Source organism: Pelodiscus sinensis, chromosome 6, assembly GCF_049634645.1.
Source record: "Pelodiscus sinensis isolate JC-2024 chromosome 6, ASM4963464v1, whole genome shotgun sequence".
NCBI lineage: Eukaryota > Metazoa > Chordata > Testudines > Trionychidae > Pelodiscus > Pelodiscus sinensis.
Window position 1 is genome coordinate 80,832,196 of NC_134716.1, and position 22,791 is coordinate 80,854,986.

The 22,791-nt window shown below is 38.1% G+C and overlaps 1 protein-coding gene across 3 annotated transcripts in view; it reads right to left on the reverse strand.

The window, feature by feature from the left end:
• Nucleotides 1-22,791, reverse strand: part of RASGRF2 (Ras protein specific guanine nucleotide releasing factor 2) — a 205,051-nt gene that overhangs the window by 98,835 nt on the left and 83,425 nt on the right. For all 3 annotated transcript variants that reach the window (XM_075932213.1, XM_075932212.1, XM_075932211.1), the window contains exons 10-12: nt 16,630-16,790; nt 8,092-8,158; nt 7,083-7,219 (exon numbers count right to left, since the gene is read on the reverse strand). In XM_075932213.1, the coding sequence (XP_075788328.1) occupies nt 7,083-7,219; nt 8,092-8,158; nt 16,630-16,790 (365 nt within the window). The remainder of the gene's footprint in view (nt 1-7,082; nt 7,220-8,091; nt 8,159-16,629; nt 16,791-22,791) is intronic.

Genomic DNA, 22,791 nt, shown 5'->3' on the forward strand with positions numbered 1-22,791 from the left:
AAGGCCAGAGATAGGATCCCTGTGGGGGGATGGAGAGGGGCAGAAGCCCAGCCAGGCTGGCTGCAGGAGGACCAGCGGCTGGGAGCCCTGCCATGGGAGTCTGGTTGAGACATGGCACAGTGCCCAGAGTACCAGTGGACTCCAGCAGTGCAGTGGTCTATGAGCCTTGGTGGCAGGGAAACAGTTAGCCACGGTGGGGCTGGGAGCTGTAATAATGGGACCACAGGCTGCTGCGGCAGAGCTTGTGCGGCCAGGAGTGCAGCATAGCCGATATAAGGGCTGCAGCCAGATGTGATGGGGTTGGGAGTCCAGACAGTGGGGCCATGGTTAGCCGTGGTCATTCTGGAAGCCTAGGCAGCAGGGCTGCAGGCTGCCGCAGTGGGGATGGCGGGTCAGGAGCCCAGCATGACTGTGGGCTGCTGGCAGAGGGGAAAGCCAGCAGCCACCAGGAGGAGCCAGACTGGAGGGCCAGAAATGACTTCTCATGGTCTGGCAAAATCCCTCGTTCAGGACCAGTTAGGTCCTGAGCATGCCAGACCAGGTAGATTCAACCTGTATCACCAGCAAATTTCCATCAAAGCCTAAATCCATTCCAAAATAGAACTTTCTGTTTTCTATCCCTAGAATCAGGAAGCTCCATTTCATTTCACTCCTTATTTGTCACAGACTTAGTACATACTAATTATTATTATTATTATTGAAGGACACTTGTTATATAAAGCGTGGCAGTGATGATTATGTATAGTTACAGTTGTCATATTCTTTGACTTTGCCTTTTAGCAACAATTTTCCAGATGTGTTTGGATATTCTTCTGAGAGAGACAAAAATGTAGAGAAAAATCTACAAATGTTAACTTCAGCATGAAAGCACAGTAGGGAAGGATAAGCTGTATTAAAACTCTTTCTCTTCCCGAGGACACAGAAGTTGGAAGAGACCCTCAGTTAAATAAGCTCTTTCACACAACAAAAGATAGACCATAAAGAAATTAATTGATCTCATTACTTCCACAAAGTGGGTACAACAATATTTTCAATATTACAATTGTCGCTGGTTCAAAGTCTTAATAACCTGAGTTTACTTCCCAGACTCTTCCCAAACAGGACAGGGGAGGGCAATGTTATAAATAAATTTAAAAAGCCTTAAAATAAATTCTTTAAAGAAAACACAGATACCAAAAGGTGAAAGCAGATGGATAAAAGTTGTTACCACAAAAATTGTATATGAAAGTTATTTGATGATGCAAAGAATCAGGACCTATTGTTGATGTGGAAGAAATGAATTTTGATACCTGATTCTGTGATTTCTAAGACAAATATCATCGCTAATTTTTTGCTCAATAAATTTTCCATGGCAACAGTATAGTAAATAACTATGTAACAATCACAGAAATGGCATTTGCCTATTACTCATTTCCTCATTCTTGCTCTTCTTTCTAAATGGCTGTGTCTAGATTGGCATGATTTTCCGGAAATGCTTTTAACGGAAAAGTTTTCCGTTAAAAGCATTTTCGGAACAGAGTGTCTAGATTGGCACGGATGCTTTTCCGCAAAAGCACTTTTTGCGGAAAAGCATCCATGCCAATCTAGACGCGCTTTTCCGCAAAAAAGCCCCGATCGCCATTTTTGCAATCGGGGCTTTTTTGCATAAAACAAATCTGAGTGTCTACACTGGCCCTTTTGCACAAAAGCTTTGTGCAAAAGGGACTTTTGCCTGAACGGGAGCAGAATAGTATTTCTGCAAGAAGCACTGATTTCTTACAGTAGGAAGTCAGGAAATTCAAGCGGCCAGTGTAGACAGCTGGCAAGTTTTTCCGGAAAAGTGGCTGATTTTCCGGAAAAACTGGCCAGTCTATACACAGCCAATATGTTTTGATTTTCTTTATTTGTTGCTATTGGAAGGTCAACCAATCACTAAGTGAAAAGTAAAATTCAGGGTCTAAATTTAAAGTTGTGTGCGTACATTTGCACACCTTATTTATAATTGCAGTACCCTTGATTATATACACATCTAGACTAATCCTATTTTCGCCTGGAATCCTATTTTCACTGCCTCCACCTGAAGGAATATTTCCAACACACCAATGTACAACACACTGACCTTGCTGCTCCCCCTGCCAATCCTACAAGAGGAAGGCTTCTATGTGGACCCCTACTAATGGTCGTAATGAGAGTCTTGATTTGCATACCAACTGCTTCCACAAATGTACTCGCGCTGACACTGTCAGCAAACAACAACATATAACCTCAGTCATGCAGAACACAATGCTATACACAGCCTCAAAAACAATTCTAACATCATAATCAAAGAGGCTGACAAAGGGGGCCCTGTAGTCATCATGAACAGAACAGATGAACAGGAGGCAACCAGACAACTCACCAATACCATATTCTGCAAGCCTCTCTCCTGAGATCCCACTAAAGAATACCAAAAAACCCTGAAACAACTGCTCATCAAGCTCCCTAATGCTGCTCAGGAACAAATTTACACTAACACCTCCTCCTCCAAATCCCTGACCAGGAGTTTTCTATTTGCTACCCAAGATACACAAACCTGGAAATCCCGGACAGCCCATCATTTCAAGCACTGGCACACTTACAACAGGATTATCTGGCTATATTGATTCCCTCCTCAGACCCTATGTTACCAGCCCTCCTAGCCCCCTCCGCAACACCACTGACTTCCTGAGGAAACTTCAAAACATCAGTAATCTACCTGAAAATACCATCCTGGCCTCTATGGACGTAGAAGCCCTTTACAGCAACATTCCACATGAGGACAGATTACAGGCCCTCAGGAACACCATCCCCGATAACAGCACCTGATCACAGAGCTCTGCGACTTTGTCCTCACTCACAACTACTTCCGATTCAGAGACAATTTGTACCTCTAAGTCAGCGGCACAGCCATGGGCACCTGCATGGCACCACAATATGCCAACACCTTTATGGCTGACCTTGAACGACGTTTCCTCAGCTATCCTCCCCTAAAACTTTTACTTTACTTACGCTATATCGATGACATCTTCATCATATGGACCCACAGGAAAGAGACCCTTGAAGAATTTCACAAGAATTTCAACAACTTCCACCCCACCATCAACCTTAGCCTGGATCAGTCCACATGAGAAATCCACTTCCTTGACACTACAGTACAATTAAATGATGGGACAAATTTCCACCACCCTATACCGGAAACCTACCAACTACTACACTTACCTTCATGCCTCCAGCTTCCATCCCAGACACATTTCTCAATCTATTATATATAGCCAAACCCTAAGATACAACCGGATTTGCTCCGATCCCATAGACAGAGAAACACCTATAGGAGCTATGTAGAGCATTCTTAAAACTGAAATACCCACCTGCAGAAGTGAAAAAACAGATTGACAGTCAAAAAAGTACCTTGACATGAACTACTTCAAGACAGACCCAAAAGGAAAACAACAGAATTCCATTTGTCATTACCTACAGTCCACAACTTAAAACCCTCCAACACATTATCCACAATCTACAACCTATCTTGGAAAATGACCCTTCACTCTCAGAGGCCTTGGGTGAAAGGCCTATTCTCACTTATAGACAACCCCCTAACCTGAAACAAATGCTTTCCAGTAACCATGCCACACAGCTACACCATAAGTATCCAGGAACCCACCCCTGCAATCAACACAGTGCCAACTCTGCCCACACATCAATACAAGTGATTTCATCACTGGACCCAACCACATCAGCCACCAAATCAGAGGCTCATTTAACTGCACATCCAGTAATGTGATCTATGCCATCAAATGCCAGCAATGCCCCACTGCAATATATATTAGACAACCTGGACAGTCCCCATGGGAAAGATTAATGGACACAAATCAGATATCTTAAAAGGCAACACACAAAAACCTGTTGGGGAACACTTTAACCTTCTTGGACACTCATTAATGGATCGCCAAGTTGCTGTTTTGTTTCAGACCAATTCCACAAGCCAAATACACAGAGAAGGATTGGAACTCCACTTCATTCACAAGTTTAATTCTCATGCTAATAGTCTAAATCGCTATATCGGATGGCTTGTACATTATCAACCAACTAAACAATGAAGGTGCCAATGGTTCTTGATGTCTGTGTAGTGCAAACTAAAGGTTCTTATCAGCCTCTTTTAACTATTTAGTCTTTAAGGTGCTAAAAGACTACTGGTTGTTTTTTAAAGTTTTTCCTGTTACAGACTGGCTCGCTATCCCTTTGAAACTTATCTATCCACTGTCTCCCCGCCCTCCGATTTTTTTTCTTCTTCCCTCCTCCCTCCCTCCTGCCCTTATTTATTCTTGGTTCTGAATTTCTAACACTCTGGTCATCTGAAGAAGTGGGTTGTGCCCACAAAAGCTCATGATACGATCTACATGTTTTGTTAGTCTTTAATGTGCTACTAAACTATTTGTTGTTTTGTAAGTTTAGATTAATCATGTACACTAATGGCAACTCAGTATAAAATTGCTCATTTGTGCGTTGAACTCTGCACATTTTTGCACACCTAGTTAATGGAACGTGTATGAAATAATAAGATTCTTATTGTTTACCTTTTCCATTAATATAGCACTTATGTCGTCCTTCAGAGTGCTAGTATTAGTGTGTTAAGAGGAAAAGTCACTGATGGATAGTTTAGCCAATTGTTCATTACAGCGTTTCTATACAGCTGGTCTTGAGCCCTGTCAGGGACAAAACACTGGGCAAGAAGCCCTACCATTCTGATCTGGTAATTTTTACTATTCAATTTTCATCCTAAAACTTGTAACTTAGTGGGAGTTTGGTGGCATTCTCACTTACCTCCTTTATCTATTACTAAAATACTTATCCAGCATTACCCAGTCCTTCAAAGTAGGGGACTAGCAGTGCGGAGGGTGCAGGAGTCAGCCGTGGAGATGGGTGTGTGTGTGCGCAGAGTAAGTGGCTGGGGTTGTGGGAGATGCAGGAGTCATGGTGGAGGGTTGAGGAGGGGCTCCGGGTGCGGGGTCCCATCCAGTGGGATTTACTCCTCCAGCCAGCAGGGCCTTCTCTCCCTCTCCAGCCTCTCCCCTCCCTGCAAGATGGCAGGGGCCTTCTCTCTCTCCATAGTCCTCCTCCCCAACCAGAGGCCATCTCTCTCCCCACAGCATCCCTGGTCGACAGGGGTCTTTTCTCGCCCCACAGCCGGCAGTGGCCTTTTCTCTCCCTCTAGTCCTCTCCCCCCCCAGTCAGTGGTGGCCTTTTCTCTTGCCCTAGGGCCCCCTCCCCATTTGGTAGGGCCTTTCTTGCTCTCCCATCTGGCAGGACTTTCTCCCTCCACTGCCCCCCAGTGCTGCAGCCAAGGGCCTGAGATGGGAGGAGAAAGGGTTAGAGGCAGGGGGTCCAGTGTGGTGGCATGCAAGATGGTGAACTCCCACCTGAGCTGCCCACTTTCTTGGTGGTGCAGCTGCCTCGAGTGGTCACTCTACGTTATAGCTCTCCCCTGCATTTGCTACCCCCATTGGCCACTGGGAGCATTAAGTCTCTCCTCTCTGCCCCTTCCCTTTCCATGTTATGGAAAACAGTCTCATTCCAGGGACTTCCCATTTTCCTGGCACAACCAAACCCTGGCCTTGCATTATGATAAGAGGAAGCTGCATACCAAATTTGATGGCCCTAACTCTTACAGTTTAGGAGGAGTTCTTGAACAAATGAATTTGGAGACACGCAAATAGACAGATGGACTCACAGGTGATTTTTCACATGAGGTCTTTATTGCTGATATATGAAGCTACCATTGAAAGGGTCTTGAAATTTATAGTTTTAAACATTTGGCTCTTGAACTTTAAAAAAAAGGTCATTATTATAGCTATATATTTTTACTTTATCGTTACTCATCCAGTATAAGAATTCTGAATAATATTTTCAAAAGCAGGTAAGTGACTTACACATTTAGAAGTTTAAATAGTTTTCAGTAAGACATAGGCTCCTAAGTCACTTGGGTGTTTTTTCCAAATTTTATCTACCATCCCAATTGTATTTCTCCAAAACTGTTTATCCAGTCCAAAATGATTCAAAGAGGGTTTTTTTTAAACTAATTTCAAACAAATTCATCAGATTCACTTACTACAAAAATTGCTCTTGGAGAACATCAAATTCCAAACTGAAACTTGCCTTTATGGTGTTTGCTAATCAATAAAGAATAATCAATTATTCTTTATAATTAAACAGAAGTCTGAGAGAGCTCTAAACCACAACTATGGCACTAGCTCATATTGTTACCTCATATTTTATAAGCATTATCCAAGATAAATCCTATGGGTACATTCAGATATGGTACAAGGAAGTGCAAACTCTTTTACTATGTATTCAACCTCTTCCCCAAAAAGATTTCTAGCAATCCTCTGTTTAATAACTTTCCTAGATTTTAAAATAATGCTCTTTTTAAATGATACTCACACCATTAAACTATGTTAATGATATTTCATCTTCACTCATTTACAAAAAAGTGAATTACCTGCAAACTATCATATTCCTTATTTATGTATCATATCCATTCATCTTTTTTCTTATCAATGTGGGGTAAATAAACAAATTAACCTTATTCTCTTAGTCTATGAAATATAAAACATGTTCATAGTATGAGATGCAAATAGAATGGAGGCATTTTCCTCCAGATTCAAGAACCACAAATAAATGATTTTTTATTTATATTGCAGATAGCAATTAGCAGAATCTCAAATTAACAGGTCTGACTCTTCTTTTGAAATCAAGAGAGAAATGCATTCATTACATATTAACGATAAAAATGAGTGATAATCATGTTATATGGGTTATTCATTTACCTACTCCATAATCCTTATCACATCTCTTGCAAAACAACTTTCGGCCTTACACTTATTAATCCTTATAAAGCAAAGTGTAAACTCTCTGTAAAAATAGGCAAACACTTGGATTCTTATGTATTAAATCTAAAAAGTAAACCCTGGAAAAAGAGCAAAAGCTCGAGATTAATTTGAAACAAAGAGCAACAAATGTTATCAGTAAGAAACAAAAACAAAACTAAACCAAAAAAAAAAAAAAAAAAAAGGAAAAGCATAAGTTACCTGACTTATATCACTTGTCCATGCAGCTTTTTCCTGTCGTGTAGGTGCTAATAGTACAACAGTATAAGGAGGAGCATCGGTAGGTTCAACCACAATCTTGAAATCAAGGTGACCAAAAACTTGCCCAGAACCTTTTGCTTCATAATTCAGGGTGAGGGGGAGAAAGAAAAAAGCAGTTGTGATTTAAAAGTTGTATGTAAACAAATGTACTGTTTACATTTACACTTAGAAGTATTTTAAACCTCCCTCTGCCAAACAACCACCATTATCCTCCAAAGCAATGACCACATCTTCACATATATCAAGTACAAGCAAAGTTTGGGAAAAATGAATACATGAGTACTAATGAATGGGACTTGATGTGAAGTACAAATATCAGGAATAACGGTTTAGTAATCACCATAAAGTTTCAGTTTGGAATTTAAGGTTTCCAAATGACTGAGTAAGGCCCTAATCTTACAAACATGTCTCCATGTGTTTTATAATTTAAACACATGAGAAAAATCATTAAACTTAATGAAACTATTCTCATGCTCAAATTTCAAAATCTATGGGATTGGAACCAAACAATTTTAAAAAAGCAAAGTAATACATTTTGTTACTTAATTTGAACAAGATCGGAGTTACGATTTACAGGATCCAGAACAAAATTTTCAACCAGCTCAACCAACTATTTCATCTCTCCCCAGTCTTCAAGAAAACAAATTATCTCTAACTTCTTTTTCAAGACAGGATTTTGTTTATTTAAGATCTTCAAGTCTAAATTTCCTCACAAAAAAACAGAAAATAATTTGTTACACTGGTTCATCTATTTACTTGAAATCTTATCAGCAAGAACAAAATGCATATTTTTAAACAGAGTTTTTACATGTAGTTTTTAACACTACTTCTCAGACTTCATGAAAAAGTAAAATATATCATTTGCTATACTGTCAAATAAAGAAAGGGTAGCACTTTAAAAAAACTGCTTTGACGTTATAATTACTATAAACAATTTAAAGCAACTTACAATCATCATCACTCACATCTGGTTCCTCAATCAGCGTACACTCTATTAAAGAGAGAACACCTCCTGTCTATGGAAACAAAGAAAATTTTTCAGTAACTTGGGGGGTTACCCTTCTCATTAAAGTTATTTTTAAGCTTTGTTAGAATTTAATTTTAGAAAGACCCTTTAATTTAAGAGCACAATTTTTTCAAGAAGATAGAACACTATTAGAACCCAGAGGGTGAATGAAAGTATAATTTATAGTGCATTTTTCCAAATTCAAATAAATCAATAACTTATTCACTTTTACAAAAACGTGTTGCCTTTTCCTGTCCCGAATTCATCCATCACAATTAGATCCACTGGGTGATATAATTAAAGCATCTGGACTCATACCCAAAAATTCTAAATCAGGTGAATGGAGGATGTTTTCCAAGGTTTCACTAAGTTTAGTTTACACTCAATACTACTGTACTATTCATGTGACTTCTCCCTTAGTGGTTTCTGCTGTGATTATTTCATTTTTTCTGAAGAGGTGGATTTCATTACTTCTGGCCTACCGAAAGCACAAAATACTAGAAATCTGAGAAATCTTGTTCTTGCAACATTTCTGACTAATTTGAACAAACATTCAAGGTATGCCTATACTACAGAGAAAATGGAAACTGCTGCTGTAGACCTTCCAGTGTTCAAATTAGTTGTCTAGTCAAGACATGCTAATTCAAACTGAGAGGGGAACTCTGGTCGATCCCGATAATCCTGCTTCCACGAGAAGTAAAGGGAAGTCAAAGGGAGAGTGTTCTCCCTTCGATTTCATGCAGTGTGGGGAACGCCAAAAGTCAAGTTAAGATACTTCGACTTCAGCTACGCAATTAACATAGCTGAAGTTGCATATCTTAATTCAACCTTATCTCGTAGTGTAGAGATACCCTCAGAGGTATAGTTTGCTCCAGTTTACATTTCCTGGACCCCATCAAAAGGTTTCCCCACTGTGTGCAAATCAATGCAAAATTTCCCCCCAATGTGAAGATACTTATTTAAATATGGTGCTTTGCCTCTGACTAAACCCAACACACTCCATAATAGCTTAATTGTATCCCATACAATTTAAATAAAGACTTCTTAAGATGTTCAATACGGTAAAGTATGTTGCTGCAAGAAATGATTTTTCTTTAAATTAATCCAGCTCTGTAAATTAGTTGACACCTCTACTAAACAAAGGCTAGGAAAGTTTGGCACTAGTTTACATAGGTATTTGACACGGTCTCCAATCTTAACAATTTCAATTAGAGAGGTCCATTTACAAACTTGTGTTCGCTATGAGTTTTGGCTGAGAAAGGACTTTGGAATTCAGCACCTTGGATTCAAATATGGAAACAATGTATAAGAATACCTAACACATGCTGAACGTTATACAGACTCCAGCATTTCTATTATACCTACCAGAAAAAAATGAGACTCTCTGCCTGAAATGAGACTGGGCATGCTGTGAGCAGGGGAATGATGCCATGAAGTCAGCTGGAGCTTCTTGGCATCTGACCTTTCATCCTCTAATATCCCTCCTTTGTTTCTCTGTTAGGAGCTAACAGTTTTGACATTTTCGTCAATTAGTTGGCTTTCTGGTGACCCCAAAAGGGTTGCAACAAGCTCCTAAAGTATGGATTTAAATAAATTCCTCTTATTTTGCCAATAAAGTCTTACAAGTCTGCCAGAAAAAGCAGAGCTCATTCTTCCTCCCTCTTCAGGAGCTGGACGAAAAATTATCTTTTCACCTGTTTAAAAGAGACACTCTTGATTTGGAAAAAAATCACATTTTCATCTGAAATTTTTGAACCTGCTGCCATTGCAGGTAGCCCAAAATTGACAATAACTGAAAAAGATTAGAGAAAAAATACGTCTCTGGTTTCCATTTGCTTATACTCTGCATCACACCAAGATTGTTCAGACAGTATTTTTTGATGGTCCCTGTCATGCACTGATCTGGGAAAGCGGGTTTGGGGGCGGGGGAGCTACATATACACTCTTCCCCGGTGCTCTATCACACTGTTCATCAGGAACAGCTCCAGTAAAGCTGAACCATACAAAAACAAGAAAAATGTACACAAACATAGTGAGAGAGGAGGGCACAGAAGCAGCAAGTTTGGTGTTACTGCTCTTGGGCCTGCATAAAAGACCCTTATTGAAATCAATTTAAAATATCAAATTCAGTGACCCTATAAAGAAGAGACAAGTGTCATGTATTTCTGGACTCTAGAGGCCAGAGTATTTGAACTAAAAGTGCTAAGGAAGAGAGGAACACAGATGGGACTTTCCGAGACATAGTAGAGCAATCCCATCCCCAATCTTGCAGCCTTGACGTTGAAGATGATGAAAGTCTTGAAGAACAACATCAGACTGGTTTAAGGAGAAGCAATCCCATAGTTAAGACCTTCTTTCCAGATGGTATCATGATACCCTCTCATTAAGTCTCTCACTCCAGGGGAGGGAATTAGGAAGAGACAGGCAATTGTAATGGGGGATTCAATCATTGGAAATATAGAAATCTGGGTTTGTGATGACTAGGAAAACTACATGGTAAATTGCCTGTCAAGTGCAAAGATTCCAGATCTCTTGAGACATCCCAGACATCCAGCACTGTGCTGTGCTTGGGAGGAGCTAGGGTATACGTAGGTACCAATGGCATAGGGAAAAGTAGGAGGTGGTGGTTCTAGAAGCCAAATTTAGGCTGCTAGGTCAGAGATTACAGTCCAGAACCTCCATGATAGCATGCTCTGAAATGCTTTTGCAGGGCCAGTTAGAGGAGCAGAATTGCAGGATCTCAAAGTGTGGATGAGATGATGGTGTTCAGAGAAGGGTTTATTAGGAAGTGGATAATGTTTTGGGAAAGGAGGAGCCTATCCAAGAAAAATGAGCTCCATCTAAACCAAAAGAAAACCAGGTAACTGACACGTAAACTTACAAAGATTGGGGAGTAGTCTTTTTTTAAAAGGCTGGGGGAAATGAAAAGCAAGGAAGAGCACAGTAAAGAACACAAGATAGAAGCTGATAAAGTACAAGTAGGGATTGAAGAGAAATAGTCAGATGAAAATGAGTCCCCCATTCTATTACATCACAGGAAGGCAGACAATTACATTTTGATACATTTTATTTGTATACAAATACTAGAATTCTAGATGCTAATAGGTTGCCCTTTAGTGCCTGGTATTAAATGAGGATATTGATTTAACAGGCATCCCGGAAACTTGATGGAATTATAGTAATCAAAGGAACACAGTAACACCAAAGTACCAAATACGTAGGAATAACACATTAGGTCGTGCTGGAGGAGTAATGGCAAATACATGAAAAAAAGCACAGAGTCAACTACAATAAGAATCTTAAATTAATCAAACAGTTCCATAGAATTGCTAAGGATAGAAATTCCCTGCTCAAAAAAATCAGATTACAATAGTAAGAATTAGGGCTGTGAAGCAATTAAAAACTTAAATGCAATTAACTGAGCAATTAAAAATATTAATGCCAATTAATTGTACTGTTAAACAATAATAGAATTCCATTTATTTAAATATTTTGGATGTTTCCTACATTTTCAAATATATTGGGCAATAGTGGGGGATTTCAGCAATCCACATATTGACTGGGTATAGACCACTTCAGACACAGAATGCAGAAATAAAATTTGTAGACACCATTAACGATAGCTTCTTGGAGTCCACAGGGGGAGAAGCAATTCTTGGTGTACTCCCAACTGGTATATAGGATCTGATCTAAGAGGTGAATATAACTGAATCACTCAGTAATAGTTATCCATAATATAATTACTTTTAACAGAGTACCAAACAAAACCACTGCCACCAAGTGTTTAATTTCCAAAAGGGGAACTACTCAAAAATGAGGAAGGTAGTGAAACAGAGTAAAAGGACAAGAGTGAAATGGCTACAAGCAGGATGGAAACTTTTTCAAAATGCCATAATAGATGCTCAAGCTAAATTTCTGCCCCAAATTTAAAAAAAACAGTAAGAGGACCAAAAAATTTCCACCATATCTAAACAAAGAAGTCAAAGAGCCGCTAAAGACAAAAAGACATCGTTTAAAAATTGGAAGTCAAATCCAAATGAGGAAAATAGAAAGGAGCATAAACTCTGGAAAGCCAAGGGTAGGCAGGCCAAAAAAGAATTTGAAGAACAACCCAGCAAAAGACCAAAAACTAATGGTAATTTTTTTTCACACACACAAAAACAAGGAAGCTGTCAAACAATCAATGGAGTCACTGGGTAATCCAGGAGATAAAGGAGCACTCAAGAAAGACAAGGCTGTTGGAGAGAAGCTAAATTAATTCTTGGAATCAGTATTCATTATAGCAGATGTGAGGGAGATTCCTAAACCTGAGCCATTCTTTTAGCTGACAAATCTGAATTGTCAGTAGAGGATGTTTTAGACCAAATTGATAAATCAAACAGTAATAACTAACCAAGACCAGATGGCATTCACCAAGAGTCCTAAAAGGAACTCAGATATAAAATTACTGAACTACTAACTGTGGTATGCAACCTATCAATTAAATTACCTTCTAAGTACATAAGAATGGCCATACTGGGTCAGACCAACAGTCCATCTAGTCCAGTATCCTGTCTGCCGACAGTGGCCAATACCAGATGCCCCATTGGGAGAGAACACAACTGGTAATCCTCATGTGAGCCCTCTCCTCTCATCCAGATCCAGACAAACAGAGGCTAGGGACACCCTTTCTATCCATCCTGGCTAATAACCATTGATGGACCTATCCTCCATAAATCTATCTAGCTCTTTTTTTGAATTCCTAGCCCTCACCACATCCCTGACAAGGAGTTTCAGAGGTTGACTATGCACTGAGTGAAAAAAAACTTCCTTTTGTTTGTTTTAAACCTGCTGCCTATTAATTTCATTTGGTGACCCCAAATGTTCTTATATTATGGAAATAATAAGTTCTTATATTATGGAAATAAGTAAATAACTTTTCCTTATTCATGTTTTCCACCCCAGTCATGATTTTATGGACCTCTATGACATCCCCCCTTAGTTTCCTCTTCTCTAACATGAAAAGGCCAAGTCATTTAAATCTATCTTCATATGGGAACCCATTTCAAACCCCTAATCATTTTTGTTCCCCTTTTCTGAACCTTTTCCAATGCTAATACATCTTTTTTGAGATGAGGTGACCACATCTGTACGCAGTATACCATGGTTTTATATAGCAGAAATGAGATATTTTCTGTCTTATTCTCTATCCCATCTTTAATTATTCCTAACATTATTTGTTTTTTTGACTGCAGCTGTACACTGAGTGGATGTTTTCAGAGAACTATCCACAATGACTCCAAGATTGCTCTCGAGTAGTTGTAGCTAAATTAATCCCCATCATATTGTATGTATAATTGGGATTATTTTTCCAGTGTGCATTACTTGAAATTTAATGTTGATAAATGTAATTTGCCATTTTGTTGCCCGATCACTTAGTTTGGTGAGATCTTTTTGAAGCTCTTCATAGTCTGCTTTGGTCTTAACTCTCTTGAGCAGTTTGGTATCATCTGCAAATTTTTCCACCTCACTGTTTACCCCTTTCTCTTGATCATTTATAAATAAGTTGAATAGTATTGGTCCCAGGACAGATGTCTGGGGGACCCCACTAGTTACCTCTCTCCATTCTGAGACCTGATCATTTATTCCTACCCTTTCTTTCCTTTTAACCAGTTATCAAACCATGAGAGGACCTTCCCTCTTGTCCCATGACAACTTACTTTAGGTTCCCCTAATGAAACCTTATTATGGGACTAATTAAATAATTCATTTAGCTTCTCCACAATGACTTTATCATCTTTGAGTGCTCCTTTAGTATCTCGATTGTCCAAGGCTCCCACTGGTTGTTTAGCAGACTATACCAGGTGATTGGTGGGTAGCTGATGTGATGCCATTTTTTTAAAAAGGCACCAGATCCTGACAATTAGAGGCTAGTAAGCCAAAGTTCAGCACCAGGCAGATTGATTGAAATTATACTAAAAAAAAAAGATCAGACTCAGCTTAACGTGACAAGTTGGAGAAGAGTCAACATGGCTTTTGCAAAGGGAAGTCATGTCTCGCCAATCTATTAGAATTCTTTGAGAGGATCAACAAACATGTGGGCAAGGGTGACTCAGTTGATACCATGTACTTGGACTTTTTGACAAAGTCCCACACTAATGGCTCTTACGCAAACTAAGCAGTCATGGGATAAGCGGGTAGGTACTCTCGTGGATCTGTAAAAAAAATAGTAAAAAAGAATAGGAATAAAGGTCCGCTTTTACAATAGAGAGAGGTAAATAGTGTTTCCCAGGTATTTGTTCTGGGCCAGTGCTGTTCAACATATCCATAAATGATCTGGAAAAAGGGATGTACAGTGACATGGCAAACTCTGCAGATGATACCAAATTACTGGAGATAGTTAAGTCCAAAGCAAACTGCGAAGAATTAGGAAAGGATCTCACAAAATTGGGTGACCAAGCATCAAAATGGCAGATGAAATTCAATGTTGATAAATGCAAAGTAATGCGTATTGGAAAACATAATCCTAAGTATACATATAAAATGATGGTGTCTCAATTAAATGTCACCATTTTAGAAAGAGACATTGAAGTCATTATCGATAGTTCATTGAAAACATCCAGTCAATGTCAAAGTCAATGTTCAGTCAAAAAAGCTAAAAGAATGTTAGAAACCTTCAGGAAAGGATTATATAAGAAGACAGAAAATACCTTAATATAAATGTACAGAAAAGGGCCAAAAAATTATTGAGGATATCAAACAGCTTCCAGATAAGGAGAGGTTACAAAACAACAACTATTCAGCATGAAAGACAAATGACTTAGAGGCAAGATGTATAAAATCATGAATGGGATGGAGTAAGTGAATAGTGAACATTCTTCACACAACATAAGAGATGGGGCTCACACATTGAAATTAATAGTATCAAATTTAAAACAAACAAAAGGAAGTCTTTCTTCATATAACTCACAGCCAACGTATGGAATTTGTTGCCAGGAGATGTATAGGCCAAAAGTCATAACTGGTTCAAAAAAGAATTAGTTAAGTTCATGGAGACTATTAGGCCAAGATGGTCAGAGATGCGACCCCATGATATGACTGTCCCTGACCCTCTGATGGTGAAATATTGGGACTGTAAAACAGGAGTTAAATTATTTGATGATTGCCCATTTGGTTCATTCCCCTTGAAACATCTGGTATTGGCCATTGTAAGAAGACAGAACTCTGGATTGAAGGGGTATTGGCCTGCCACAGTATGGCCATTCTTATGTTTTGATTTGTTTTTAATGTTTCCTCACTCGCACATTTAGGCTGTGTCTAGATTACATCCCTCTTTCAATGGAGGGATGTAAATTAGGCACTTCGAAATTGCAAATGAAGCCTGGATTTGAACTTCACGCATTTCATTTGCATAATTACGGAATGGCGCTCTTTTGAAAAAGCGCTCTTTTGAAAGTAAAACCATAGTTTAGACATGGTTCTTTTGAAAAGGGAAAGCTTTTTCAAAAGATCCTAGACTGCGGTCTTACTTTTGCAATAGCGCTTTATCATAAGAGCGCCATTCCATGATTATGCAAATGAAATGCGGGAAATTCAAATCCCGGCTTTACTTGCAATTTCGAAGTGCCTAATTTTACATCCCTCTGTTGAAAGAGGGATGTAATCTAGATGTACCCTTAGGGTGAAACTTGTGATTTGAGTATGTTTGGGATGGATTCCAGGTCACACAAATCTACCTGGAAAAAATATGAATGTGAGAGGAGGCAGTCTACATTTCCCTGGGAAGCTTTCTGCAGGGACCAGTTGGTGGAAAGTTAATGTATGTGCTTGGAAACCTGAAATACACTAGACTATTAGAAGCTTCACCATGCTTTCATGATGCAACTAAGCTACAATGCCTGTAATGCCTGTTTTCAATGTCAGTTTCACATGAGAGTCTCTTGAACTAGAAGCCAGAAATCATCCCTCTGTTCTCAAAATTTTTGCACAAGTGGGCGACACTAAGGTCATGGAACATGTAAGTTTATACTCCTATATTTTATATACATCCTTATGCATACTGTGATGTATAACTGGAATTCAGTGGCAAAGAGAAGGACATGCAGCTAATCAGCATCTGTTCCTTTTAGGGTGAAAAGAATTGGTTGAGTTTATTAATTCTATATGCATATGCAATTATCTAAAGCTTTCCTGCAATAAATGTCACCTTGTTACATTTCACTGGCCAGTTATAGTTTTAATTGAATGTCTTTTAGAAAGACTAACTTACATTTCAAACTGAAATCCCTATTATTTTCTACGTGCAAAATGATGAGACAGTATTTCAGTAAATTACTGTGCATCTCACTTCTGTTTACTGCAGCATATGACTATCTTTTACATTAAAACCATAATAACCATGAGATACTGAAATATCATAGACTGTTAAAATATTGATAGCCCGCAATTTTCTATATTTTAACCACCTGGCTCGTAAATGAGGTAGTTATGTAAATTCTGTACCTTAAGCAGATGAAGTTTTCCTCCTGAACTTCTTGTACAAATTAAAAAATGTTTTGTAAATAAGAAGCATTGTCTTTCTCCTTCTTTTTTCAGAGACAATGATCCCAGGCGAACTTTACTAAGTTTCCCCCTCTCAACTGAAGGGACTTGAATAAGAGAACCTGGTGATTACAAAAGTGAAGAATATGCTGTAATTATAAAACTATTGAATAAACGATGCACCCAGAGTTAACGCAACAGATAATCTATTCTGTACTATATACAAAAAGCATTTATGCAACTTATTAACTCCCATAGGAGTGCAGATACTTTGCTCTTAGAACAGATACCAGTTATTTTTTTAACCCTCTAGATCGGTTTTCACCCTCTAGACCAAATTCAGGAAAGTTGTATATCTTTACACAAACAATAATTGCAACCCAATTTTTCTTTACTCGCATGAGGGCCACATTCAGCCAAATATAGCTTGCAGTCATGCTTGTGCTCCTGTAAGGGAGAATTCTTGGAAAATTTCATGGGTAGTTTAAGTTATATATCATGTGTCACTTGGTCAGATAATGGAGATTAGGTGGCAATGCAGCACAATTTGCACTAATTTTGGCATTTAATAGCTCTGCAGAGTAATTTACACATCTAGGAGATGGAAGGAGGGAGGGTTAGGTTACAGTCAAAGGTGACTAGTGACTGCTGTAGAAGGGGATGGGAAGGCAGAATGAGGGCACCTAGCTTCAGCAATTAAAATCTAGGGGGCATATGACCCTTCTAGAGGAGCAGTGACCTCACATGCCTCCTCACACATCTATGCTTACAGCTGAAAAAACAAATCACAGAAGAACGTAAATAAGGCTGGCTTCTTCTCTGTTAGTTTACTCTGCACAATTCTCAGCCTTCTCCAGCCAAACCAAAGCTTACTGTATGCAGAAACAAATGTCACTGAATTCAATGGAGAATGTACTTTTACACCAATATCTGAATTGGATCACCACATAATTCCACGTTGATGAAAATTACATTATTATGATGCTAACACCATCTTTAATCTATTTTCTGACCAACTTTCACCAGATACCCAACTTATACCACCATTTGTGATCTTTATGGGGTCATATATTTTGTTATGGGGCAAATGAGCATTTCCTATGTATATCTGAGAGCAGTATCTAATCCAAAGTATATACACATTTTCTGAAAGGAACTTTGAAAAGCTTATCTCCTTAGTTAATGAATGTTAGCTTAAAATTTGTTACATTACACTGGAAGGAAAATCTTCCTGTTCAATCTTCATGTATAAAATGCTAAATTAATAAACAACATATAAATGGATATCAAATTTTTTATTGAGAAAGCAATGTCTAGTTTACATAAAATTTAGCTGAACACTTACCTTCTCCAAAAATACATTTTAAATTAACTTTAGACATAATATATAAAAAAGCTTCTATAAACAAGCAGAGTCAAATAAATACTGGTAACGACAATTAGAACAGAACTCCATTGACTAATGCCCATTTTATGTTTAAACTAGAGGAGCAAAATTCTCATCACTGCAAAAAGAATTGAATAATTTCAACTTTCTGAAGTTTTGCAGAACATTTTTTTGATTCATGGAACATTTTGCCAATTCACCTAGAACTGTGAGTAAAAATGTTATGGTTTTTTTTTTTTTCAGACAAAACTGCCTGTCGAGCTGAAAAGCTATTAAAATCACTAGCTTTGTATATTGAATTGTGACACTTACTCACTGACATCTCCCACTATCACCTTCCAAAATACAATGCAAGGCCTCACTTGAACTTTAAAAATTCTGAAACAATTTTCCATCCCAGAACTTCCATCATGGTTTATTTGTTTTTTAGGTCTTGAAATTCAAATTAAAATTTAATAGTAGTATCCATCTTATCCGTATTCTCCCTGGGGAAGAAGCAACTACATTATGGTTAACAATTTTTGTATTTACTCTCAGAGGCCTTGGGGGGAAAGCCTATTCTCGCTTACAGACAACCCCCTAATCTGAAACGAATTCTTTCCGGTAACCATGCCACACAACCACATCATAAGCATCCAGGAACCCAGCCCTGAAATCAGCTGCGGTGCCAACTCTGCCCACATATCTATACAAGCAAATTCATCACTGGAGCCAACAACATAAACTATAAAATCAGAAAGAAGATCATTTAACTGCACATTCAGTAATTTGATCTATGCCATCAAATGCCAGCAATGCCCCACTGCTATATATATTGGACAAACTGGACAGTCCCTATGGGAAAGAATCAATGGACACAAATCAGATATATATAAATCAAACCTACAGAAACCTGTTGGGGAACACTTCAATCTACCAAATCACTCTTTAAAAGATCTTCAAGTGGCTGTCTTGTCACAAACCAATTCTTCTAGCCAAATACACAGAGATGTGTCAGAATTACAATTCATCCACAAATTCAATTCTCACTCTGATGGCCTCCTTAATCGAGATAATGGATGACTGGGTCATTATCAGCCTAACATTCAATGAAGGTTCCAACAGCTCTTTGCCTGTGTAGAGTCTTGAGTTAGTACCCTTCCTCTCTAATTACTATCCTATTATCTTTATCTGCTTCTTTTAACTATCCTATCTTTAGGTGTTTATAGGTTACCAGTTCTACCAATTTGGTTTTCCCTTTGATAATTTCATACTCTCTGCTTCTTGTTTCCCACCCCCTTCCATTTTTTTTCCTTCCTCCCCTCTTCCTTCTCCCCTATTTATTTTGGGTCTGCACTCCCTAAACTCAAAACTCCGGACAGCTGAAGAAGTGGGCTGTGCCCACAAAAGCTCATGATACTACCTACATGTTTTGCTAGTCTATAATGGTGCTACCAGACCACTTGTTACTTTTTGTGTTATCACTTTGTTTAAAGAAGTATTAATATTCACCAAGGGGGTTAGAAATACTTTTTTTTTCTGATGATACGGTTAAATAATTTGAATAGTACAGTATTGAATAATGTCATGATGGGTGGAAAAGCATGTGTTAATGCCAAGTTGTGTTCCTATAGTAATATGAAATAGTATTGCTTAAGAAACCAACATAATGAACAGGTAATATGTCACATGAATTAAAACACTGTGTTAACTTACTTTGCTGGATTAAATAAACAGCCTAATATCAATCACATGTTGAGTCAGTTTACCAGCACATACTCTGTTGCTCTCATCCTGCAAAGAGGCCATTGTACATTTCTTTTGGGGTTTTCTATTTGGTGAACTATTAACAAAAGGAGCTAGGCATCTGCTTTCCACACATCCCACCAAAGATTTCCTTTCAAGGGGGGAAAAACCCAAAAACATATATTGGGACATCTCCCTATTGTAATAAGACAGGCTACTTTTGGAATACTCATTATCCTAAATTAATTCATGCTTCAATAGAATTTCAGATCAATCTTGAGTATTTTTACCAGAAATACTTGAAAGTTGTTTGATATTGCCAAACTATTCATTTTAATAACATAGCCGCAAATCAGGAAAGATGAAGTCATATTTTTCTTTTTTAAAAGAGATGTTATGTCTTCATACTGTTTCCTGATTTACGAATGCAATTCTGCTTTCTCCTGCTCTGGAAGATTCTAGACAGTTGGGATGGTGATTGGCTCTCAAACAAAGAGCCTAAGCTCTGCATGGCAAATAATGGGTGCTGAAATAATGCATATTGGGTCCCAATAGGTACTCAAGTCTATGGCAAATAATAGTTATAATAGCAAGGAAGAGGAAGAGGAAGAGGAAAGCAAAGGAAGAGAAACTAGTTTTTCAGCCTCCCATACCTACCCACAATTTCAATCAGAATGTCATTACCATACTTTAGTGAATATAACCCACAGGTTATGCAAAGTTTTACATATTCCCCCCACCTCCTGTGGGCTATACTTGTGCGTGTGTAATACAGGTTTTTTTTTTTACTGAAAGGAAGACAAGACTGACGCTTACTTGAGAAAAGCAGCATATTTTAATTTAATAATAGAGGCAGTAATATTAAAATTCATTAAAATACATTAAAATGCATTAGTTTGCTGTGCAAGTAAAAGAATAAAAACAATTTTAAAAAAGCTGTCTCCACATTTTCATTCACTCTGATTTCTAGAATCAGCGCCAGCAGCATACTCCTCACCATCTGAGTTCTCAAAACCATCAAAACTCTCATCATAGTCACTGTCTTCAAAAACATCCATAAAATCCATAGCCAAAGTTAGGTGGTTCACAGAGTATTTTCTCCCTGTGGCTCGGTTTCCATTGTCCTTTGCAAATGCCACTACACACAACTTAAAATTGGCTGTGTAGGATTTGCACTTAGGCATGTTTAAAAGATTTAAAAAGTTTTAAAAGTTTAAAATACAAGTTAAAACCACTGAAGGAATAAATGAATGGAAAAGCAGTGTGGTTCAAAGGGGTTATATACCAGCGATAAGGGTTGTAGCCTACTTAGTGCTCGGCATTATCACCTGTGGCTCATTAACACTTGATTACAAGTGCTTTGTATTAACATTACCCGTGGATCATCTCCCACAGGCTATATATGTGCGCGGGGTATACAAGACTTTTTTTACTCAATCAAGGAAACCCACGCGTTATTCACAGGTGCGGGTAATACTTGTAGACCCACATAGATCAAAGAAGATAGAAAAAATGGGAGACAAAGGGAATGCAAGAAAAGGTGCCAGGTTAGAACCAGTAGAGGTCAGAGAACACATACTGTATTATACCAGCAGAATCCATGTAAGTTTCCCTCATGCTTGCCTACCAATGTATTCTGCATTGACCTCGAGGAAACACTTCTACAGGTTTAGAAGCTAGCTTATTCTCCAGACCCATTCAGTCCATGGTCTCTCTGTCAACAAAGACCCAATTAGTGTCAATGGTTACAGGCCAACTTTGTGACATGGACAGCAGAAAATCAAAGAAATGGGAAGGGGTTGTTTTTGTTTCGACAATTAATTTCTGATCTCTTCTACCATGCAATATGAGGCACAGTGGATGATTTTACAAGATACACAACAATATAGATTTTCAGATCTGAGATCTGAAACTAGTCTTTTGATAAGTTTCATTGGTTTACTTTAAAAAAAAGATAGGTTCTATTAAATTTTTAAAGGCACGTGAAAATAAATATACTAAGACTTCTTCACATGGTAGTTTTATTATACTTACTTTTTATTGACAAATTTCTAGGCATACAAACAAAACAAGCAATTATCAATGAAACAGATGAAATAATTCAAATAAATACACCAAAATATTGCAAGTACACTAAAATAGAACATAGTTTATACAGTATAATTAATTTACACAATACTCAGACTAGTGTCGGTCAAGGAAGTTTGTGTCTTGCAACTGTTTTTGGCACTAGATATAACGAAAGATATAACTTCTTGTCCAATATATTTTGTTGAATAATTTTCTTGCAAATACTTTGCTAAATTTACATACATGGTATTTTAGAGCAACAGGGATGGCGAGACAGGACCTTTTATTTAATTAGCTTCTATTGGTAAGAAAGGCAAGCTTTTGAGCTTACAGAGAGCTCTTCTTCTGACAGACTTGGAGCTTTTCTTTCTCACCAACAGAAGTTGATCCAATAAAAGATTTTACTTTACCCAACCTGGTCTCTAATATCCTGGGAACAACAGCATACTCAATTATGCCAAACATTGAAATCTAATCATGAAAAATCCTTCCAAAACATACACAGATTTCAGAGTGAATGTGGTAGTAAGAATCTTGATGTTATTATCCCTTGATGCTATTGTTCCCATCTTCTTGGTAAGGCCACATATTATAAAGACTTTAAACATTAGATTTCCAGAATTTTACTAAATGTGTGTGAAGACGTGCACGCGCTCACTCACACACACTCACCCCCCCCCCCCAACATTCAAAGGTCTTATAAGCTTTTTCATAGCTGACCATTTTAGTTCTAACACATTTAATATGAGTCCATATTTCAGGCCACTGATCTTAATGTTAAATGCACTTAAATTGTATTCTTAAGCCTCCCTGAATATCATTTTTTCGACTACTAAGAAGTTTATGCACATGAAAAGCTATAAATCCTATACTACAGATTTCTAGGTCAGCATAAATATCTGCTTGTTTGGTGCTAATGATTCAGAGATAGCCACTTACAA